The sequence below is a fragment of the Rattus norvegicus genome, chromosome 9 (genome assembly GCF_021556685.1).
Source record: "Rattus norvegicus strain SHRSP/BbbUtx chromosome 9, alternate assembly SHRSP_T2T, whole genome shotgun sequence".
Taxonomy (NCBI): domain Eukaryota; kingdom Metazoa; phylum Chordata; class Mammalia; order Rodentia; family Muridae; genus Rattus; species Rattus norvegicus.
The window spans coordinates 81,437,354-81,462,570 of NC_141542.1; the positions used below are offsets into that span (position 1 = coordinate 81,437,354).

At 43.1% G+C, this 25,217-nt stretch overlaps 1 protein-coding gene across 9 annotated transcripts in view; it reads right to left on the reverse strand.

Annotated features, from left to right (window-relative positions):
* Plekhm3 (pleckstrin homology domain containing M3) overlaps positions 1-25,217 on the reverse strand; it is a 158,960-nt gene that overhangs the window by 70,336 nt on the left and 63,407 nt on the right. For all 9 annotated transcript variants that reach the window (NM_001431256.1, NM_001431255.1, NM_001431257.1 and 6 more), the window contains 1 exon segment: positions 20,805-20,998. In NM_001431256.1, coding sequence (NP_001418185.1) covers positions 20,805-20,998 — 194 coding nt within the window.

A 25,217-nucleotide genomic window follows, 5' to 3' on the forward strand; every position in this document is an offset into this window, starting at 1 on the left:
TGTGGGAAAGCAGCTTCCAGGAAAGAGAGCAAGGTAGAAACAGTTAGACATACACATACATACATGCACTCACAAACAAGGTATACACACACACACACACACACACAGAGACACACACACACACACACACACACACACGGTAGAGGGTAGCACTTGGAAGGTTAAGGAAGAAGAATCTTTTTTTTTTTTTAGAGAGAGAGAGAGAGAGGGAAAGGGAGAGAGAGAGCTTTTTTTTTTCTTTCCGGAGCTGAGGACCGAACCCAGGGCCTTGCGCTTTCTAGGCAAGCGCTCTACCACTGAGCTAAATCCCCAACCCGAAGGAAGAAGAATCTTGAGATGGATGTCAACCTGAGCTCTACAGTGACCCTGACTCAAACTAAATAAACAACAAAAAGTAAACACCCAAAGTCAAAGTCAAACTCATGGTTGTTAGTATTTTCTATCTTACATGGTACTATACACTAATCTTGTAGTTGGCTGTGAGACTTAGCTTTTAATGGCTATGCTATCTCTCTAGCTCTAACTTGTATTTTAAATGAAACCCCCAATTTATTGAACTAACATTTATGACTATTCTTTAGATGCTAAGCACAAGGAAGTCTCAGTATATGAGTTCATGAAGCATGGAGCCAAACTGATAATTAAGACTACACGCTGGAAACAGAAGATGTTAAGAGTGATGTGTGGGATACATCCTTTTACAATGGCAGAACCCAATTCTGGCTACCCATCAGAACCACTGGGGCAGTTTTAGGAAGTGAAAGAACACACACATGGGTAGAGAGCAGGAAACAGTGAAGGCAAAATCTTCCTATTACTAGTACAACCAAGGCTTAGAAGTCCTGGTCTAAAATGTAACTTGCTGAGGAATTCATTGCTTAGTCTGATAAGGACAGATTAGTTACCAAACGCAAGAGATGAATATGTTCAGTTCTCTGTCCATCTACTGCTGATTAAGTGCACACTGCATACCAGGTACTGTACCACACCCCTGAAGAAAAGGGTAATGGATCACTGGACAAAGCCTTGGCTGGTGGAGGACCAAACATCCATTCTAGGTTGGAACTGTAGGAATGGAAGAGTTGTTTCCAAACACAGTTCCATCCATAGGTCAAGTGACAAGGGCACTGTATTCTAGGAACCAGAACTTGGGTCCTGAGGCGAGGCTCCTTCGTCTCTAATGGGCTGGGACTGGCCTGTGGCAGGAAGCAGTACATAACCTGTGGCAGCTGGCAGGATATAGGCAAAATGCTCAGCTCTGAGTGCTGCAGTAGACTTTGCAGGGAAGGGTCCCTGCTGTGGAAAGTGGACCATAGTTTAAGGAGTCAAGGGAAACAACTAGTCCCCACAGGACGGAGATGATCAAGAGACCCTTCCTTATTTTAAGCACCCAGTGTTAAGCAGCAATGATAAACAGTAAAACGTTTAACTCTGCATATATAATGTCATCCTACCTTCCAGCTGTTCTGAGCATTACATATGGACTCCATTTTTAAAAAGAGGGCTCAGAGGTAGAGATTAATGTGTCAGGGATCACGAAACTGGGATTCAAGGTCAAGACTTTCTGAGCACAAAGGACTATGCTCTTCCCAGTTTCCTGATGTTGGGGGCAAGAAGGAGATTTGAACTGAACATCTACTTTAGCTATTCACGATCTTCGGTGTATTTCTTTTGGGCGGCAGCAAAATAATCACTGACCTTTGTGCACAAGAAAGAGAGAGAGGGGGGAGAGAGAGAGAGAGAGAGAGAGAGAGAGAGAGAGAGAGAGAGAGAGAGAGTGTCTTTGTGTGTGCATGAACGTGGGAGTGCAAGCATGTGTGTGAACACACATGTGGAGGCCAGAGTTGACTGCTCTACACCAAGGTTTTTGACACAGGATCTCTCATTGGCTTTGGGCTTACCAATAAGGTTGAGCTGGCTGGCCAGTAAGCCTCGGAGATTCTCCAGTTCTCTGACACCCCAGTGCTAGGGTCATAGACATGCATGACTGCTAAAAATTTTTTTACATGGGTGCTGGGGCTCCAATCCCAAGTCTTCGTGCATACACAGTAGCACTTTACCAAAGCAGGGCATCTCCCAGTCTGGTTTTGTTTTGTTTCTTTTTTTAGAGACTGGATGACCAAGTTATGCCTATAAGTGCTAACTATCAAGAGACAGACAGTGTGTGAGGGATGCAGAAGAGTCAGACACTCAACATCAGCACAGACTGATGGAACAGATAGATGAGAACCTGAAGGGGAAGCGAGATGAGTATAGATGAAGGTTAACTCTTTGTTCCACTCTCTGCTACTACATAAATGTATACTTTGATGATCTGCAATTTTTCTCATCTTGGAAAAATGTTTTGAAAAGAACACTCATACACAAGTTGGTATGTATGTTTCTTCTTTCTTTGTAGCATTGATCCAGCTTCCCCCAATGCTTACAACTGACATATCCATAAGACAGTGGTCAAAGCAAAGTAATTGATGATTATGCAAGTTACAGACCTTATTCCGATTCCACTAATGATTTCACTAATGTTCCTTTGTTCCAGGATCCTTTCTAGAATATAATACTGTACTTATGGATTATGGTCTTGTTGTTAGATGTACTTAAGTATTTTCAGGTCTCTTGAGACTCAAACACATAGAGAAAAGAAAATCCAGGACATGGTCTTTTCGTGAGATTCATGGAATTCCAAGAGTAGCAACAGGAAATACCATATTCTAACAGGTAAGACAGAGGCTGCTGGAAGTGGACGGATGGAAGGAAGGAAGGAAGGAAGGAAGGAAGGAAGGAAGGAAGGAAGGAATTCTTGAAAGGAAAATGATGAAGTTTCTTAAGTAAAAGCAAAGAGGCAGCAGTGCTGAGAAACAGGCACGCTGACCCAAGTGTGTGTGCCGGACAGTCATTATGCCATTCCACCCGCCCTCTTCCATTGCTACAGAGCCCCATCCTTCAGTGTGGAAGGACTGAAGGAAGATTCTGACATACTCTATAGCAAGGACAAACACTATGGAGCAGATCTGTTATGTTTTGACACTTAAAATTCTCTCTGGTCTAAAATCCTAATGTGAGTATGATTAGAAGTTGATAGGATGAAGGAATTATGTGTAAATCAAATCATCCTGGCATGCCCTTGAACTCCGCCAGACAGGGAGAGTCCTTGGTTATCCCAGCACACACTGTGTCTTAACCTGCAGTGAGACAGGCCTCAGAGCAGGGGCTGAGTTTGCTGCTTTAATGACCACAACTGACGAGTAAGGAAGAGAGTTTCCAGTTTCTCCTTCCTGGTTCTTCTTCCTTCCAAGCCTCGCTCATTCTTCTCACAGAAGCAATTCCGGCATCTGTCGTTTCTACTATTCCTTCAGCATCATCTGCACAGCTGAAGGTAATTCTGTCTTTATTTAATGTTACAAACTGTGTAAGTGTATTCTGCATGAATTTATTTTCCCTCTCCCTTTAAAGGAGACTCTTATGTCCCTCCAGAAGTTTGTCATCTACTGTCTCCCTGTATCAGGTTCCAGTGTTGAACACCATAATTTACATGATTATGATTTAGGTTAGTTATGATAGACATAAAATACTTAGAAAATTCAATATATGAGGAAAAGATAAAGGAACTCAGCCTACTGGGTCTGGAGAAGATGTGTGCCCAAAAGATTTAGTGGTAGCCATTAAGATACAGACTTTTAAGAGCGATAACGTCAATCAGCCCTTCTCCCCAAGAGGAAGAACGTTGTGACATAAAAACACTGACAGCGAATGGGAGGATAAACCCCCCGAGGGGCCGGTGGGACTTGGTAAAATGCATCTCCTGTAGAGACGCTTTTTAAATGAAAGAGGAGAGGATTTTCCTATCAACATTTAGAGACAAGGCTATGCTCTTGTGCCTACAGAAGGCATATGGATTTCCACAGCAGGGCAACAGGGCAGATAAGGCTTGCTGCCCCTTGCTCATCTCTCCATGGAAGCAGACTGAATTGGAAACACAGTCTCTAAACATTTCCTTCAGGCAGACAAACTACAGAGAAAACAGGGTGAGACACAAACACCAAGATCAGGTTGGCGGCCATGGCGATTTCCGTCTACACGACACCAAGAGCTGCTCTACTGTGGTTTGGGTTATATATAAACTGCCCATCAGATACAGGGCCTTGAGAAAGCAGACTGAACTAGCAGGGAGGCCTAGGGTCTTTTCTCCTTCATGTTTGAAATAAGACATGGGTTACAGAGGACCTAGACAGGCAAGGCCTGCTCCATCAGCAGGAATATGCCCATGGCAGATTTGCCCAGAGGAAGGCACCTCAGGGGACTCAGTCATTTCAGGAAATAGGCTGGTAGAGCTATTTATGTCTGAGAAGCAAAATTTGGTATCCCCTAAAGATACTTTTGCCAGCATTAATTTTCCTTATTACATCCAATAAAGCATGGGTAATTACTTTCACTCATTAGTCAGAAAATATTGATCACTTTATCTACCATGAATTTAACAAATACTTCTGCAACTTGTCACTATGGTTAAGAACCTAAAATCAAAATCCAAAATTGGCACAGACTTCAATGACTTAAGCAGATGCTGGGCTCACAGTATGCAGCAGTCAGTCTGTCTGTCCCTGAAGATTTGGAAAAGCAGTCTTTAAACATACAGATACACTTGCAGGGAGGGAAGCTGGCAGGATACCTGGTCAGGAAAGGCCTCCACGAATGGGAAGTTGGGAGTGACTGGGAGGAAGTGGAGGTGGAAGGATGGATGGTATTCCGGGTGGAAAGAGCAGCAGTGGCAAGCACTCAAAGGTTGGAGCATACCCAGTGCTTAGTAAGCCTCCCCTGGGCAAGGGTATACCACGGAGCGTGAGCTTAGAGTTAGTATGTAAGTTAGTTAGCACGTAGCCAGCCAGTAGGGTGTGTGTGTTGACTGTCACACTGAATCTACATAAAAAGAAAAAGAAATGCCAGAGAAGTGCCCTAAGAAAGACAAGGACATGGTGAGAGCTGACAGGGAAAGAAGGGGGATGAAGGCAAGAAAGACTGGAGGAGAAATAAAGAGGTCTACGGAGAATTAAAGGCTTACGAAGAAAGACCTTCCACCAGAAAGACCATCACCTCAATCTTCAGGTCATGGTGAGCCATAAAGAAGTCTCAGTTTCCCCAATAAGTCAAGAATATAACTGGAGGCTATATTTGCTCAAAGAGGAAGGAAGGGGAGCCCTCTCACTGGGAGAGATCCGGTCTGTTGAAGTAGGTGGGAACTGTATGGTATGGCCAAATAGAGTCTCCTGAGTCAGTTCAGGAAATTCCTGTCTCCGGCCTGTGGGTTTCAGGTGGAGCTACGATCATAAGGAAGCCAGGACAACACACCCGGGAAATAGAAAGGACTTGAACCTTGAGAAACAGTGCCAGAAAGGATTTTTCCAGGGAGAAGCCTGGGAAGGAACACTTTGACAGCAGAACTGCACTGGGGAGGCCAAGAAAGGGAGCTTCTTAAGGGGCAAGAAAGAATCCACAGCACGAGAGCTGCTGCTGGTGGGGCAAACAACACAAGGAAAACCCTCAGAAGCCCTCTAGCAAACAGGAGCTCATCGGTGACCTCAGATAATGGTTTGGGCAGGAGGAAGACAGCCAGACTACAGAGGGATGACTCTTTTCAGAGAAAGTGGGCCTCTGCTAAAGGATACAGGATGGAGGAAAAAGCTCCTTTTTAAAAAAGTAGGGGAGACTTGATCATATTTATATGCTAAAATAAAGAAGCTAATACAGATGCAGGAACACAAACATAGGAGGAAGTCATGGGGTCTGACCCAGGAAAGGGAAATGTGGAGTCAACTGGAAACTCTCTCATACACATACACAGGAACGTGTATGTGAACAACATATACACACGCACATGCACACACTCTTTAATTAAAATGCTTTCAGTTTTTATTAAAATGGTATGTAACAGGTATTGTTAGTTTCTCCTCTATAACTCCCAAATTTCACCATATTAGGAACTTAAAGCTGCAAACTAAGCAAAAGTTATCTGACTTAGCAATCCTTTGGTAAACGGGATCCTTGCTGCGAAAGATATCTTTGGTTTTCAGATGAGGCTACTACGTTTGGGGCTTTCCATGCATGAAGTGACCTCCCTGCATGATAGCACTATTAATCACCAGGCCCAGCGGTATTTCTGCAGCAGGCCAACCACATGCATGGCCCTGCTCATGGCAATGCAAACTCATCTAGCTAAGCCTGACACGCAAGTCAAAGGACAAAAGTGATAAGAGTCACTTGTCTTATCCATCAAAGGAACCTCGGCACTGACAGATTCTCTGGTACCAGAGAATACTCAAGAAGCCTGCTACAGGTCCATACCCATCAACTAGCATACTTCTATCTAGCAACAACACTTCTATTTATCATCCTTGGAACTGTCTGACACACTGGGAAGGTAACTAAGGTAACTTAGGACTCATTTATAGCTTGTTTTAATGAGAAAGGTGAGAAAAGATAAAAACGGAAAAGGAAAAAAGTCATATATGATTCAGAGCCCTTATATTAGCTGACATGGGGTTAAACATTCAGAGATAGTTTTCTATGAAATTAAAGACAGTACAGTCTTAACAAGCAAACAAAACAAAACATCAGGTGGGACCTCATTTCATTTTGTTCTATGGCATTAAGTTAAACAATCGAGACCCATTTAACCTGACTAATTTCTGAGCACTTCAACTCCCAAGAAACCCTGGTACTTATGACAGTAAGGGACTGAGAGAAGCAGTCTCTTCACAAGATTTGGATAGAATTTTGTGTATATATATATATTTCTAGGAAACTGAGTTCTCAGAGATACACAATAGGGATTTAAAAACCCAAAGACTGGGCTGGAGAGAGGGCTTAATTCATAAGGTTCTTGTTGTATAAGCATTAGGACTTGAGTTCAATCCCCAAAACATACATAAAAATGCCAGGTGCTAAATGTTATGGGGATAACTAACTGCTTTCTGATTGGGATCGAAGCCTGACCCACAGGATGTATTGTATGTACTGATCCAACATATACTTAGTACTGTAAACCCAGTTAAGAACTGGTAACTGGGAAGATCATAGACCCTAGAGGAAACTCACTATTCTTGTTTTGCTTAAACAGCATGTGGTCACCTGCCTTCTAAACCCTCGTGCTTATATTCACAGACAGTGAATGGAGACAGACAGCTCTTAGCCTTGTCAGAGGAGCTTCTAACAGCAATGGAAGGAGTCTACAGGGAAACTGGAACTGTCTAAGTGCGGAGAATAAAGGACAGTGAAGTCCTCAGCCCTCAGTGGGATACCTGCAGCACCCTCTGCAAAGCTTAGGACACATGTAGGAAGAGGGGACAAACAGAATGGCAAACACAGCACGTTGTAAAACATTGAGTCTGCCAACATTTCATCATAGTATGGAGAACGGCCCATCCCTCCCTGAGGGATTCTTTTTTTTAAGTAGATTTTGAGTGTTCTTTTTTTATTTTTATAGATTTCTTCAAATTATTTTAATTATGAATAGGTGTGAGTATATGAATGCAGGTGCCCACAGGTGAGGGAAGTTGGATCGCCCTGGAGCAGGAGCTACAGTAACAGGCAGTTGTCGAGCACTTGATGGGGTTGTTAAGAATCAGAGTCTGGGGAGGGGCAGCATTCTCTTAACCCTAAGCCCTCTCTCTAGCCCTGTGAAGGACTCCTGACATTTAATAATGGCTGGGGGAAGGGTGGAACTTTCTTTAGTAGCATAGGTACCCATAACTTGCCCATGTTCTAGTAAATAATCTCCCACCCATCCTCCTTCAAGAAACCCTAATCAAACTCAGTGGATCTCACACAAAGACATAAAGGTGGAAGGGGGGCCTTCGGGGAAGAAGGGAGTTTTCAATGAGAGAAGGTAATGGGGTAAAAATGACTTAAAGTCAGTATATGCATGTATGGGACTATCAAAAGAATAAAAATATGTTTAAAAAAGTCAGATGCAGTTACAAGTACTTAGGTGGTGTGTGGTAGAGACGGGAACACCCCTAGAGTGCACTGTCAGCCAAACCAGTGAGCCCCAGGCCAGTGGGACACTGTGTCAGAAAACAAGGCACATGGCTTCCAAAGAATAATACCCTTGGCTAGCCTCTGGCCTGTATATGCATGTGCATGTATACATACATGTGTGCACATGTGCACATGCATGTACATGCAAACATACACACACACATACACAGAGAGAGAGAGAGAGAGAGAGAGAGAGAGAGAGAGGGAGAGAGAGATTTTAAAGTAAAGGGTGTTGGAATGGAATTATTTCAATTTAAACAGGTTTTAAAGAAAAAATTACAACATACATATTCATATACATAATAAAAAGATAATGCTGATTGCAGACCTCCACAATTTGATTCTGAATAATAAGGATCTCAAAGAAAAATAAGTAGAGGTGAGTAAAGGATAATTTACAAAGAAAACCATTTATTCATATATTACGACTGCATTTTTTAGGAATGTGTGATCCAGGGTAGGTAATTTGTACTGACTTGCAAAAGCTATTGTGACTTTGCACCCACATTGAGATCTGTAAGAAGCACTGTGAGGCATCCCAGGAAGAGCAATTTGATGTTAGTGATATGAGCTGCAAACTCTCATGAAATAGTTACATTAGGCTGGATGTGGAGAGGACTCATGCGTCCAGCCATGCTCTGAGCTAATGGAAAAACAATTTGAAATCAAAGGCAGATATTTCTATGAGAACCCACACTGAAGAAATGAGCTTCAATCATTTCTCTAGAAGCCTCATTTTGCTAATCTCATTGGTTGAAAAAGTGGCAAGCTTGCACAAGGTATATCTGAGTAGATAGTCAAAAGGAATGGGGTTTCCTTTACCAGGTCATTCAGACAGTGTGTGTAAGCTACTTAGCAACACTCTACAGACAGGAGTGGCGATGCCTGGGAAGTAATTTGGGATGTGATTATTCTGGGGCCTGGCCTACCAGTGACAGGCTGCATCCCTTTATAAATCCCAGCACAAACTCCTAAAGGAGTCTAAAGAACAAGAATGTCGGACTTTTCCTGCAATGCTCCAAAAAGTGATGTTAGGTAATGCTATGCTTCATTTAATTCTAGAATGAGACAAGATTACTTCCTAACATCTTGAAGAATTTTTCAGTAAAGAGCTATGAATGTGTACAGTTCAGTATAATTGCTACACACCTTCCCAGCACTCCTTCCTCGAAGCTTACTAATCTATTTACTATGGTATGGTGTGACTCCATCATAGATTTCTGATGTCGGTGTATGTAAGATATCTATCTAATCTATTTCTGGCTGAATGAAACCAGTGGAGAAGGTGAAGGAAGGGAGGCACAGAGGGAGAGCAGGCGGATAGACAATTTACTAATGACATTTCTAGAATTGGTCCGAAAGAAAAATCATTTATGATGCAAACTAAAGACAGCTGCTTTCAAACATTATCAAAATGGGATCTATATTTGATAATTTCTGAGCCCTGGTAGATTTGTGGAGCTGGTCTGTTGAGACTATAGCCCAACTTTAGCTAGTGACAGTTTAAATTAACTGTTGAAACTAGCCATAAAATCCTGGCTAACAAATATTCCAGAAAATAAAAAAAGTCATATTCACTTACTGAGCATAAAGAAATGCTATTAATACACTTTAAGTGTTAATAAATTGCTGGTCTTTGATGATACTATTTTGGGGAGAATACTGGGCTTGTGAGAGGGCTCGGCTAGTAGAGGTGCCTGTACACAGGCCTGATGACGGGAGCGTGACCCTTGGCTCCCAAATCCCACAAGGCAGTAGGAGAAAACCTGATCTCCACACAGGCATGGCAGCATGAGAATGAGTGCTTGCTCACAAGCGCGTGTGTATGCACGCACACATGCACACACATACACACACACACACTCATGATAATACTACTGCTAAAGGTTTATTCTTCTAAAATTCAATATTAACTATATTTTACACACTTAGATATCATATTTTTTTGTAGCAAGACACTCTTAAGATCAGAGACACAGCATGTAATCTGTGTGGGTTCTTAAGAATTTCATAACAAGCCTCTTAAATTAAGCATATTCTTTTCTCCAACACATTGTGTGTGAGTGTATGTGTGAGTGTGTGTGTGTGTGTATGTGTGAGTGTGTGTGAATGTGTATGAGTGTGTGTGTGAGTGTGAATGTGTGTGAATGTGTGTGAGTGTGTGAGTGTGTGTGAGTGTATGAGTGTGAATGTGTGTGAGTGTGTGAGTGTGTGAGTGAGTGTGTGTGAGTGTGAATGTGTGTGAGTGTGTGTGAGTGTGTGTCTGTGTGAGTGTCTGTGTGTGAGTGTGTGTGAGTGTGTGTCTGTGTGAGTGTCTGTGTGTGAGTGTGAGTGTGAGTGTGTGTGTGTGTGTGTGTGTGTGTGTGTGTCTGTAGAGGCTGCACCTTATTCATTGAAGCAAGATCTCTTAATCAAACCCAGAGCTTACTGACTTGGTTAATCTTGCTAGCCACCTTGGTCTATGTCTTCTGAGGCTAGAATTCTACCTGGACCACCATGCCCATCCAGCCAGCACTTATACAACTTTCTGGGTACCCAAAATCTGGTCCTCATTCTTTTTTTTTTTTTTTAAGATTTATTTATTTATTATATATGAGTACTGTAGCTGTTCTCAGACACACCAGAAGAGGGCATCAGATCTCATTATAGATGGTTGTGAGACACCATGTGGTTGCTGGGATTTGAACTCAGGACCTCAGGAAGAGCAGTCAATGCTCTTAAACATGAGCCAACTCTCCAGCCCTGGTCCTCATTCTTGAGTCCAGTACTTTAATCCTCTGTAGCTCACCACTGGTAGGCTGGCAGGCCACTGAGCCTCGAGGATCCTCCTGCATTCACCCCCCAGCACTGAGGTTATAGACATACACTGTCATGTCAGCTTTTACATGGGTGCTGGATCCATACGTGGTCTCCCGTGGTGTATGGCAAGCACTCTGCCCTTTAAGCTATTTTCCCAGCCTTATATGAAGATATTTTACCATCTCATTATTTGCTATGAGTCTCGTTGAATGTATTGCTTAATAATAATAATATCCTTTTACATCTATAAACACAACGCAGTTTTGCTCAGAAATTCATCATTTTTTTAAACATTTACTGACATTAAAGATAATCACTTAGGCGGAGTACATAATCCTAGGCCTGAGAGGCTGAAACAGGAAGACTGTCATGACTTTAAGGCCAACCTGAGAGAAAGATCTAGAAAACAAGCTCAGAAGTAGGAGAATAGTAGGTGCTTTTTCTTATTTTATTTTTCTATGATGAATCACATCTATTGTATTAAGCACAACCCAGTTTGATCAAATGAAGTTGTCCGAATCTTGGTAACAATAGTTTCAGATTAACGAACTTATTCCACAAGTATTTATTAGTCTCCACTCCATGCTGGGGATCCAGCAGTGAGTAATACAGATAAAAAGCCATGACCTAGTGTGGCTTACCTCTTGGGGAAAGAGCAGAAGCATATGTGGAACAAAGGACAACTTTGTACTTTAAGACACAGAGACAGACAAAACACTGTACCGTGCCATCTGTGAGTAGGCAATGAAAGAAGACAGGAGGGAGGGGGGGTGGGGAATATTAAGTTGCACACTGGTTGTAATTTAAAATACAGCTAGGCAAAGTTCTTTAAAGTGATGGCTGCATAAAGACCTAGATTCTTCAATCAGGTGGTATAGAAACTCGGGCAGGAGCCCTCTTAGTATGCTCAAGGACTAGCCCAAAGGCCAGTGTGACTGGAACAGAGGCAGGAAGTGGTGGGAGGTGAGACAGACACTAATGGGGACAAGACTGTGCATAGCTCTGGCCTTGACTCGGAGTGAAAGGTAAAGTTATTACATCAGTTAGGCCAGAAGTGACATCATCCAATCTGCACATCAGCTACAGCCAGAATCCGAAGAACAGACTGCCTCAGGGGACCAGTGACTGCAATAGTCCAGGAGAACAAAATGGTGCCTTGGACCCCGGAGGCAGCACTGACAGTGAGAAAGAGGACATAGTTTGAGGCTGAAGCTGTCAGTCTGCCAAGAAGAAGGTGTATATGGCTTGGAATATGACTGAAGGTGTTCTTAAATGATATAGGAATGGGGTAGGACAGGGATATTATGAGCTTGGTTTGGACATAGGTAAACTCCAGAAAATGTTAAAATTGAAAGGACCACTTCACCATCTGGACTTAGCCTCACACTTCAGTTAACTCACTAGAAAAGCATTGTGACTCTGGATAAAACAGAATGGGACAAAACACAAGTCTGACAGGATAATGTTAATAAAATAGCAATCTTCATGACAGAAAGAGCCCATTGCTTAGCAAAACTAACATTTCAGTGGGGACAATTAAGAGGAAGACTGAAAGTCAAGTCAGTGTGCCGCTGCAGAACAATCAGTCAAAGAGGGAACTTGATAAACGATAGGCCCAACTTCCTTCCCTGCCATGTGACCCAGCCCTGCTCAGAGTCACCAGGAACACAGCAGGCTTGCGAGTGTCCCCCAAGCAGCATGGGAAACAAAACAGTTTAGTTGACCTCACAGTGGGCACTTCAGATTTACTAGGCATATCAAGACCCAACTCACACTTTCACCGATGGAGAATGGGAAATACTCAAGCAGCCATGTAAACTTCCCAGAACCCAAAGATTTGGGTGTTCACAAGAGAAATATAGGATTTAAGAAAAGTCTGTCCAACGGCTGGTAATGTTTTCAGTGTTCGAAGGTAAACTGGGGTGGGGTGGGGGCAAGACACTAGAAGGTTTTTAAAATGGATTTTCTTTTTTAAAGATGTTTGATTTCCAAGGCTGTTTGCCTTTGGGTTTTTAGTATTACTATATTCTTATATGAAACGGTAGTGAGACATGATAACTTGTTGTTGGTTTGTGTTTTGGCTAGAGACATAAAGCAGCCCTGCAGACACTGCGATACTTTTGCATCAGGTTTCTGGTCTGGCAAATAGGAGGGTCTGACGAACTGTGGCCTGTAGAAAAAGCACTGGCTGCACTAAGCCTGTTGTCCTGCCTGGCTCCCCAGGAATGACTGGGTCTGTTGCTGAGCCCAGGCCTGGACCAGCCGTCATCTGACCTGCACTCCCATCTCTGTGTCTGCCTCCTCCTCGTTCTTCAGTCAAGTCTTCAGGAGGAAAGACAGGCCTCTCAGGAGCACGAGCCAGGAGTGGCTGTAGACAGACATCTGGGAGGCAGTGGCAGGTGCTCACCGCCACTTCAAGGCCAGTGTATGCTAAACAGTGACAGCCAGCAGCATAGAAAGACACTATCTAGAACACACTGTAAAAGAGTATGGAGACCTCTGGATGTCACCATCGGTTACTGGGTAAGAAGCAGTGATCTAAGCATGAGAAAAACATGGCTTTCATTGGACTCTGTTGCTCCCAGCCTTTCACTGTGGGCAAGTCAGACAGCCTCCATCTCTGTCCCTTCCTTCTAAGTATCCTTTGTCATATGTGCCTCAAAGGATGGCTATAAAGAAAATTATAGATTTCTGGGAAAGTCCCTCTTATTGATAAAAATCCCAATAATTGTAAGTAATTCTGAAAAATATGAGATGACGTAATTTTAATGATTCATAAACTCTGCTTGTATAGCTAAGTGATGCAAGCTTCTATCTTCGGCTCTCAGACAGAGCAGAACAATCTTGTCCTCTAAGAGCCTTCTAGGAGCCAACAAGATAGGAAAAATGAGCCTGAAGAGGTAGATGTAAGTCACCCAGACACCTAAGCACCAACTGAGAGTGGCCCAGATGATCACTGTGGGAAGATGTCACTGAACAAAGACAAGAAGAGGCAACATTTGAGCTGGCCTAAAGTTAAGAGTGGCCTGTAGGTAGGAGAGGTGGATGGCATGTCAAGGAAATGAGCGTTTGATTTTGACTGAAGTGTCTATGACCACCAAGGGCCATCTGAAAGATGAAGCCATACATGTAGGTCACTGAGATCAGATGGCCAACCAGGCGTTCTGTGATATTCTGCAGGTAGCTGAACTATATACAGTCCTGTCAGTCTGCTCTGTGGCTGAATGGCTGTTACCTGGACTAGTCAGAAGAGCCAGCATAGATAGGAGTCCTAGTTAGCAAACTAGAGAAACAGATGATGAGAGGTCAAACCTAGCAGGTGACAGGAACAAAAAGTAAAGGAATCCTGTGACCAGCTCTTGGTGCATCTTAAACCAAAGCTAACAGACAAAGGTCCAAGTACAGACAGCAAGGATGATGGGAAAGCAAATGAAATGGACTGGGCCACAGTTGATAGATTTTCAGGCTCCAATGACATCTGTAAGCTAGAGATAGAAGCTGCGGATCTCTTCCAGTCACTGCAGATTTGTGGACGGATCATGCTGACCATCAAGAATCCTAAGGAAAGAATACCTTCCAACATGCAAGGAGTTGCCAAACAGACTCAAGTCAGGGACTAGGAACATGAAGAAAGACAGCAGAGGTATGGTCTCTCATTCCTCTGCTCAGGAGCTAGAGGGAGGCATGGAGGCAGCAAGGTTGCAGAGAAGGGAAGCTAGAGGATGAAGAAGGCCATGAGATGAGAGACCCAGGAGAAAGTAAAGCCATGATGGCCAGGTCACTGAAACAGGAGCCTACAGAAGTCACAATGTCTTCAAAGAACGCAATTCCCAGTCAGGGGACAAGTAAGTTACAGGCAAAGAGAAGGCAAAGATTTTTCTATAAGTTTTAGTAGTCAAAGGAATGTCCAAAGATACAGCCTGTACAGTGGTGGGAGAAAGGGCTATTGTGCTTTTGTGTTTGATTATCCAGGTGAAGGAAACTAAGGGGCAAGATCAATCAATCAATCAATTAATCGATTGATTAATTAATTGTACTAGAGAAACTGGGGCCTGTTCTCTGGGGGATTCCTCTGTGCCTCCACTGCAGGGCCACAATCCACACCTGGGGACTCCTCCAGATGTGGCACTCTTTACATGGGAAGACCCTCCTCTTTAATGCCTCTAGGCTCAGTATCCTTTTGCTCCTTGTTTTATCTCATGTCTCCTCCTGAACTTCAGTGCTTATTTAAAAATGGGAGCTACCAGTACTGGGCATATACTCCTTTCCTGGCCCTTCCCTTATGTTTGGAGCTTCTCATTTATAGGTCAGACAACCAAGCAGCTTGAAAGCTGTTACTGAGGTGAGCAGTGGGGCAGGGATGTCTAACTTTAGGGCCCACAAAGCCACTGCTCAGGTGTCTTACTCTATTATTTTGGTGGCCCAGCTGCAATATTTGGCTTTCTAGTGACCTGGAATCACTGCTCCAGGCAAAGAGATGGCAAATGCCTGGAGAGCATGCTGTTCCTCTAGCACAAGCACTGGGATGCCCTAACCCATCCTGTGAGAAAAGGCCATGTTGATCTAGTGCTGTTTCTGCCAGTTCTATCAGCACCTTCATGTTTGTCTTTTGAGAGAACAGAATCAAAGACTGCTGCCAATCTTTGGTACCCCCAATCCAAAATGAGAGCTAAGGCTCTATCCAAGATGCATTGTTCTTATTTCTATACATAGAAATCCAGGGTTAAAAATTGCAAATGCCACAAACCCAGGAACCACTATGAATGACTAAGATGGGCTGGGGTTGAGAAACATGACAGGGTTTATCATGTCTTCCAGGAGATGCTGGGCTTGAAGGAACAACAAGAGTAGCAGAAACTACAGTAAAGCAGAGTCCTACATCTAAAGCAGATTGCTGCCGCATAAAAATGAGAGAAGCCCTATGTAATGAGAGCGTCTGAATTTCAAAAGGAAGCAGGAAGCTGGATATATGTATGCATGAAAATTCTTCTTTATTTTATGTATGTGGTGTGACTGCATATGTGTGCATGTATATATGTGATCATGGGTGTACGTATGTACCATGGAGCATGTGTAAAGGCCTTAGGAAAACTGAAGTATCAACCTGCGGTAAAAAGTCCTTCCCCCTTTTTCTTTGGGGAAGGAGGTAACAGTGCCCTTTTTGTTGTTCTCCTCTGCCATATGCCAGGCTTGCTGGCCTGTGAGCTTCTAAGGATTCTCTTGGCTCTGCCGTCTGTCATCGTCCCTAGGCGTTCTGGATTACAGAAGCACAATACCATGCCCAACTTGTGTGTACTGCCTGTATAAGTAAGCATGTGTGTGTATTATATGGGCAACTTCTGTTAAAAGGTCATTACAGAGCTTAGCAGAGCCATCCCTGTAAGGCCAAACAAAACAGGTCTATTGGTCAAGTTTAACTTTGACGTACCTCACTTAGCACTTCTGTTTACACCCATCCTCCTAGACCCAAGTTTAGTTGAGCATGTAGGCAATTCTTCCTTATGTCCCTCCGAAACATGTCCCTTAATGGCTACTGATCCCATGCTTCCTGACACTGCCGAGATTTCCCAGAGTTCTTCACACACCTTCATGTGTGGACACGATAAATAACTCTTCTAACAAAAGTTAACAAGGCCTTGAGCTAATTCAGCAGGGTCACCATCTGGGAGTCATCAGAAACAGGGAACTGTCAGCATTGTAAACATTTTAGGCTTCATGGGAGACACTGACTCTTTCTAAACCAATCAGTGCTGCCAGTCAAGATTTGCAGCAGAGATTCAAGAACGAGACATCCATTTAACAACAATAACAAGACCAGTGAGGATGAAAACCGTGCAGTCACAATAACAAGGGACTAAAAGCAAACTGTGACTTCCCTAATAAGGCAGAGACCCAAGTTGGCTCCCTGGCGGTCAAGCGCCAATACGATTAATCAGTCTGTTTCCAGTTTTCTCGCGACAGCAATATTAACAGTTTGCTTTACTCTGTTTATATGGTGCTGACAGGTCTTCGGCATGTTGGGCCTACTTGCTAGTGATTAATGACTACTCTCATTCTGAGGTAAAACCAGGCAGGAAGAAAATGCCTTTTATGACTAGTTAGGAACACATTCTCTGATATTTTTGTTGTTGTTTCCCTGTTGCCCATTGGCACCTCCTTCTGTCTGAGGATATTATTCTCTGCTAACTGGTTCAGCTCCCTCTCCCTGTCCTGAGAGGCTCTGCTCTCTGCTCATAAAGGGAACCTAAAATGCACACTGTGAATGATCTTGGCATCTTCAAAGACAGTGTCGGTTCATTTTGTTATAAAAACCTCATTTCTATAAAAATGAAAGAATAGGTGTAAAGTGGCCCTGGAAATGGAAATTTTAGCACTTGGAGTAGGTAATAATCATGTTTACAGCTGTGTTTACATACACAGAAGAGAGCAGAGTTGGGATTATATACAGGTTACTATAGGAAGTACTGTCACCGCAGAAAGTATGAGAGATTATTGCATTAAACAATCATATTTCAGCAAGGTCACAGAGATTTGAAATAATATAAAAGGACCACCCTGTCCACATACTCTCCCTTATGAAGAGAAAGCTGTGAGAATACGATTTATCCCTAGTGTACTTATGCTTTTCCCTCTGTTTTTAATTCACGTCCTGTGTGTGTCTGTGCGCATACTTTTGTGCTGTGGGGCATGAGGAGCTATAAGGACAAGTTTGTAAGTGCTGGCTTTACCACATGGCTTCTGGGGTTCAAATTCAGGTTATCAGACTTAGAAGCAGTACCTTTGCCTATCTGGCCACCCTTCTTTTTGTGTTTGCTTGTTTGTTTAGACAGAGTATTGAATCTAGCCCTGGCTGGCCTTACTCTCGTTATGTAGCATGGAATGGCTTTGAATCTACACCCTACTGCTTTAGCTTCATAAATGGAAGAATAGAAAGTGTATTCCTCAACACCCAGTCACCAAATGTTATTTTATTTTTATTGTACTTTATGTTATTGTGACGGAATCTCTGGTAGTACAGACTGGCCTTGAGTATACAATACAGCCTTGAACTCCTGATATTACCTCCATCAACTTAAGGCCTGGGATTCAGGCATGTACTAACCCTAACATCATCTTAATAGATGTCAGTGTAGAGAATCTAAGAAAATGAAAACTAAACAAAGAAGAATGGGCTTCTTGGAAGGCCCGCTAGGAAACAGCATCTCACTGCTTGCACTCGGCTGAGTCCGGCATGCTTGGACACCAGGTAGCTTCCTACAACCTTCCCCACGTGCTTCTTTCCTCAGACAGCAGCACAACTGCATTAGTTCTGACAAAGAGGACATCAGGGGTGGCTTTTAAGTGAAACATTTTATCAAAGGTCTTTGAAGTCAGATGCAAGAACAATCTGATATGAAAGCACTATTAATAACAAAAACACTATATTCTGAGCACCTACCACAGACCAGCACTGTTGTGAATGCTTCAGTTATGCAAACGTGTTTTATTCCCACTGCTGCGACTGTCCTGAGTTAAACAATGGTCTTTGTTTGAAGTGCAGGATATGAGAGAAAGTAGAACACTACACTCGGCTACATTTGGGCAAACTTTGAGGCCCTTATATGAACTCTAATAACGCATCTCATGTAAAGATTTGACTGGAGTGGGGAAGAGTGACATTAGCTAGACTAGCTATAAAGGCACTAAAACCATTCTGGGAGAGGAAAGACTTAACAGTTATCTCAGAAACTGCAGTACACATTTTTAAATGTAGCAAAATTGGAAGAAAAGGCTTCAAAATAGATGCAAGCAAGAAGGTAAAAGACTTAAGAACAGTACTATATGTCTTAGGGTAGTCTGGCCTTCTTCCCAAGAGACATGCCTGACTGCATATTTTGACTCATTTGATCAGTTATTTCTTTAATTTATCCATTTGAACTCCTTGTAGGTCTGGGTAGGTGGGTGAGACATCATGGTAAGAGACGAATGGGGAAGCAAGGGTAAACTAGCTGGCAAATGTCTTCTCCGTGACCGGTGTCGTTTCTGTCCAGTGGTCTGAACTGACATCTATATGTGTCTGTGCTTCTCCTCCCTCCCTGACTCTCCCCTTCCAGCCACTCAAAACTGTATGCAGTGCGTTATGTGATGGCCAGGAGCAAGCCCAGAGGACAGAAAGAATAAAGGGAAGAGGACTGCTGCCTTCATCCTGTGGCTTTGGGAACAGCCCCTCAAGGCCTTTGCCCTAAACTTCCCCTTCTCCTTTTCTGGTCTCGCTATACGGCATAGTACATGGTGGCAAACCATGAGATTGCTGGAGTGGAGACTGTCATTCATAAGGAGGGGCCTCTTACTTAATTTCCAAAGGCATGCCTTTGGGATACTTTAACCAAAGCTAAATATTATTAAGGAAAGGTATCTAATAGTATTCCCATGTGTAGTTTTTCATATCATCCACAAATATAAGCACAAGGCACACAAGGTCCGAACAAATCTGAGTACTGAAGTAGTAATTGAGAACACTTCGAGAGCTTAAAGAAATGCTGTTTCTCTCTAACTCAGTTGCTAAATGAACTGGAGCCACAGAATCCGACTGTCTTCAAGGACAGTCCTGAGAATGCTTTTAGATGTATTTTTTTTTAATTCATGAGTATGGATGTTCTGCATGCACACATGTATGTGCACATATGCGTGAAGAACATAGTACATGGTGGCGAACCACGAGACTGCTGGGGTGGAGACTGTCAGTCATCCATAAGAGGACAGGCCTTCTATTTAATTTCCAAATGCCATGAACTGAAGAGGGCATAGGATTCCCTGGAAGTGGTGTTATAGACGGTAGTTAGCTGCCATGTTGGGTGCTTGGAGTTTTCCTCTGGAATACAAGTAAGTGCTTTTGAGTGCTGGGCCACCTTCCCAGCCCCCCAGGAAAGCTCTGAGCTTTTAAAATTAAGACATGCCTAGCTTCTATAAAAGTAAGTCTCTACGGCTTTCTGGAAAAACATCTAGGTGAGTGAGTGGGAAGCGCTCTGCTCCATGATCTGCCTTTTTCATTATTATTTTGTAAGAGTTCATCTGCATAGCATGCACCTTTCACTGGCACAGTTACTTCTCTCTAAAATGTCTTCTTCAGAAGCCTGGAGTGTCTGTTTCTTTGGATCTAACAGATTTTTAAATTGTGAACACTATCATTTTGATTTTTTCCAAAGGTTCCTACCCAGGTGGGCTTCCCAAAACACTTACTATGATTAATATATGCTGTTGGTCATTTCTATTAAAATGAAAAAAATCAAAAGGTATTTTAGAGACTTATGCATGCCATCAACAATTATTTGAAGTTTAAACTGGTCTATAAGTATAAACTGATATATGCCAACAGTGAGAATTTAAATGCTCATAAAATACAACTGTAAAAGATGGAATTTTATAAGAGCGATCACATTTTAATTTCGTTTAAGGATCTGAGTTTGGCTTGGCCTTGTGTGTTCTATGAACTATGAGCTGACTCAGTTACAGAAAAGAGAGCAGCCTATACCAAGTGCCAGGTGGAGGGCAGAAGCCCAGGGTGTGTGTCTAAATACCATGCTTTCCTGCCTGCAGCAGTTACTAAGCTAGTATATTTATTTTGTACAGAAAAAAAAAAGATTTGAATAATCATTTGCATTTTTCCCATTAAAGTACTTTTTAGTTGTGCAATATTTCCAGCCTCCTCATACCTACGTATGATAAGCAACAAGTAACCTAGAAAAGTACTAACAGCTGCCTCCATGGCTGGGAAAACCCAGGGTGACCTTAGTTAGGTTAACACACTGGTAGGGAAGGCTGAGCAGTGATGCTCACTTTTGCTTGGTTCAACTGACCGAGGACAAAGGAGAAAGTGAAATGAGCCAGGGGCAAAGGTGGTGGAGGGAGACATAGAGACCCGGAGAAGGGGCTGCCTTGGAAAGGGGCTCAGAGGGCATCTGACCTGCTTCCTGAGCTGGCATTCAGTGACTAACCTGCGGCGCAGATCCTCCGCCACTGCCGCCCTGCAGCTGAACAAATAGGCTCGGAGTGACTTCAGCCGCTGCCGCAGCCGTGCAACGGTGGCCAGAGGCTCAGCATGGAGGTAGAGCATGGGGTTCTCCTGCTGGATGTCGATCAGGGGCTCTTCGTACACGTACTCCAGAAACTCCTTGGCCTGTTTGGACACCTGCAAAACAAGTCTTGGCTGTCAGCACCGGCAAGTCACCCAGCCTTCCACACCTGTCTGCTCTGCCTTCGAACCACGCCTTGTGACAAAGTAGGTAGTGTTTCTGGTCACTGCTAAGGGAAGGAGCTAAACACTGTGTAGCTTTTCTTCTTACCTCCTCAAAGCTCAACTAACAAATGTGGAAGGAATTCCTGAACTCCTCAGCTCAACTGTGTTAGCAATTACATAAGCCGTACCTGTGATGGCACAGACCCCACAGATAGATCCACCACATCAAAGTCCTATTTCTGTCTGTCTGGTTTTTACATATCCCACTGTAATGAACCAAGATGTGACCAAGAAGGAAACTTGGTGAAAGGTACTCAAATGCTTCCCGTCTGTTTGAGTTGCTATAGATCTGTAATTATTTCAAGCAATGTGCCAAAAAACAAAAACCAAAACCACAAAAAACAAACAAACAAAAATCCTTCATAGTCTTTAAAACCTGTATAAATAGGCAAGCATGGATATATATTCCACAATACTTTTTAAAAAGTATTTTTTAAAATAAAAAACTACACATATTATGAAATATTAACAAAAACATTAAAGGGAATCTATGAGTATACTCAAGAAAAGGAGGGAGAAAGATTTTGTGGAAAGTAAACTGATGAAAAAGAAACAGCTCAAAAAGGAGATGTGCGCCCTGAGTAGAAGGCCTGAGCGTGGGCTGACTGCTGTCGATCTATCCACCTCTGCCTTTACGAGTTCTTTTTAAACAGCATTGTTTTAGGCCTCGGCAAATAATGCACTAGAAACGCAATGCACCAGAGAAAGAGACGACAGCATCAGGGCACTGCACAACAGAGAAACTACAGTTCCACATCACACCGTGTCATGGGGCTGACTGGACTCTCTCCAGGCCGGCTTGCTGATACTCGAATGGAAACTGCCCAGTGACATGAAAAGCTGGCTCAGCCTCTGTTTATGGAAGGTAAGCCTCTCCACGAGTTCCCACTAACCGTCTCCAGAAGCAAGGCTAGGACCCAGCACTAACATAAACAACACCGTTCATTAAAAAGAAAACTGCAAATCCACTCTGCTTTCTACCCCACGGAAGCAGCTCAATAATGAGAACACAAGCCCTACCCACACGCGGCTAGTTAGTAGGAAAGATAAAGACTCAAAACAAAACCACATACAGTCTGGGCTCACAGGTAGCTCAACGAGGGGAATCCCTTTCCTGGGGAAGGGGCAAGGAGCCAGGTAGGCTGGGTGGAGCAAGCAACAAGGGATCTATGTCTGCAATTATACATAGAAACTCATTTGATGGACAGGGACGCATGAGGAGGGAACAACAGGCTGACAAAATCACTAAGTCCCACACACTATGGAAGTGTGACTATTAGATATGCGTCTGCTACGCATTTATTAAAAGTATACTACTTACACACAATCATGAAGTTCACATCGCTATCTTCTCAAAGTGGAAAGCTCACATTTAAGTTTACATTTCCTACAGGGCTATGAAATATGAAAGTGCATCATTTCTTAGTGTGTGTGTGTGTGTGTGTGTGTGTGTTCATAAGCAATTATTATTTCCGAGATATCTGTTGTGCGGTCTGACCCTATGATGTCATATAGAGAGTGACAAAGTTAAAGGCATGTAATAGACTGAAAATCCAGGCTATGAAGCATCCCCAGAATTAGCCAAGATCTTTAGCTGTTTACCAGATCAGAAACAACAAGGTACCAGAGTGCAGTAGCCTCTACTCTCATCTGTGAAGCAGACGTGAGCACAGGCCAGACAGCGTAGCAGGCCAGGCCTTCTGTGGAGAACAAAGCAGCTGTGACCCTTCCTCAGGCTCCTCCTGGCTCCAGCTCCATGCAGAAAGACAAAACTGGCTCCATGTTGCATTTACTGTGTTTCAATATCAGCTGCACTCACATATTTCAATAAGGAGAACAAGCCTGACGGTTTTCAGAGAAGTACAATCCACTTGAAACTGCTGCTAAAAATGATGCATTGTACAATTCAATTAGTCCTCCTGGGTGTACAGAACAGTGTTTATACTGAGTCAGGGCCCTGCTGAATTAGGTTGACAATGCTACCTTTTAGTAGGTGAACAGAAGGACAAAGGGCACTGGCCAGTCTCCCAGGCCTTAAAAGGCTTCTCTCTTCAGGTGCTACTTAAGCCCAAAAGCAAAAGAGAAGAAAACCTTTTACTGAGACAGTAAAAGCAGGGGACTAATAGGACAGCAGCTACCGATAGTAGCGTTCATAAACTAAAAACGATGAAAAAAAGAGAGACAGAGCTGGCTTCAGTAACAGCAAGGCACTGCCTTCCCAATTTATTAACGAGCTTCCCTCCCACAGAGTGCATTACTGGTTACTTGGGTATGTGAACACATCCCTGGCTGCTGCAGCCATTTCTGGCAGAGGCTGAGCTCACGGTCTGACTTCAGACCCCAGATGCCTTTGATTTCCACTCCATTCACAAAGACTAGTGAGGTAGGTTTTAGAAAAACTTGTAATTTGGCATGAAATAAATGCTAGTTTTGCAAATCAGAGCTTTATAATTAATCTTCTGATTCCTTGAGCTCTCAAAGTTTTCCTCCCTTTATTGGCAAGATGATTTAACACTCAAATCATAAAAAAAAGCTTTTTCCAAAAAGAAAAACTTTTAAATGAGTATTGGCCTAAGGAAGAAGCCATACTCTTATTAACCTAAGAGAAGAAGTCAATAGTAATCTTGGGTAGGATTTTCTTTTTCTGCTAATGGCATGAGTCACATATTAGCGTGAGCTACTGTCCTTGCAAACCAAAACATGAAATTCGAAAATGCCCGAGTGTTATTTTATTTTTTACTTATGACTATTGTGTAAATGTGTGGTTGTAAATGATTGAAGGGGGGGGGGCAAGATGTTCATGTCATGCTTTACATGTGAAGGTTAGAGAATAACTTTCAGGACTGACTTCTCTCCTCTCACTGTTGCTTGTACAGACTGCAGTATGAACTACAGGCTAGCCTCGTGTGGCCTGGAACACTGGGTCAGACACATGCACCACCATGCCTGGTCTCATTGTTCTTGCAGTGCAAAACCAGAACAGTTTATGTCACAGGAACTCAACATCTCCACTGTGCTTATGTTTCTGATTGCTTGTGTTACACGACTTATAAGGAAAGAAGTCCAAGTAGAAACATGTCCCCTCCTCGTCACAATAAGGAGAATTAGAGAGGACAGCACGATCACTGAAATTAGTTACAAACTAATGATGACCAAGCCTGAGCCTGCACACATGCACTGACAAATGAACACACGTAATCTGAACACTAAGTGTGAGCGCTGTGAATCTGAACACGGCATGCATTTTGTCACAATGGCGATGACTACCTCTTCTGCAGAACTACTGGACGTTGCTCAGGTTTGCACAATCCTGAGAGAGGATTCGGGAATACTGTTCTGGCATGTTCACCCACAAAACAGCCCTGGGTAAAGAAGTAATGGGCAAAGGAAATAAACAGTCAACCACACGTGCAATTTGGAAATGAGGCAGTGCTGGGTAAGGACCCATTTTTATTAAAGGAGGAAAATGCCAAAAGAAACATAGGAGGACATAATCTTAGCATAACAAAGAAAGGAAAAAATAATCTAGTCAATTTTTCTCAATCTGTGTTCCCAAGATTACTAGTCCCACAGGAAAGATTTCTTCAGAGTTATGAAAAGAAATAGGCTGCACAGCACCGTCTTGGTGATTCAAAATGAAACATATTCTCACATCCAAACTCTGAGACACTTGGTAATACAGAACACCTGCTTGGGCTGGGTTAAGCATGTAGCTTGGCAGTAATGACAAGGAGGGGAAGACAAGAGGGAAAGGATTATCTACTTAACCCATCCACTCCTCAAGCCTACTCAGTAGAGACAGGGCAGTTTTGTGCGGTTCCAGCCCTGCTGTGGTAAGAATGGGAGAAAGGCTGGTCTATGTTCCACTCATCAACTGGCAGCAGAACATCCTTCTCTAACTTCACTGTCTCCTCTGACCGAGCTGTGATCTCACTGGCTTTTTCCAACCCTCACTAAGATGGTGGCCTTCCAACAGAGGCCTACTCACAACCTTGTGAGTATTCCACAGAATCCACTTTGAAAAATAGCGAATTAATTCACTGTCTGTATTTAATCAAGGTCAGAGACCTCAGATGACTTATTTATGGTCATGCCATGGCAGAGTGGAGCC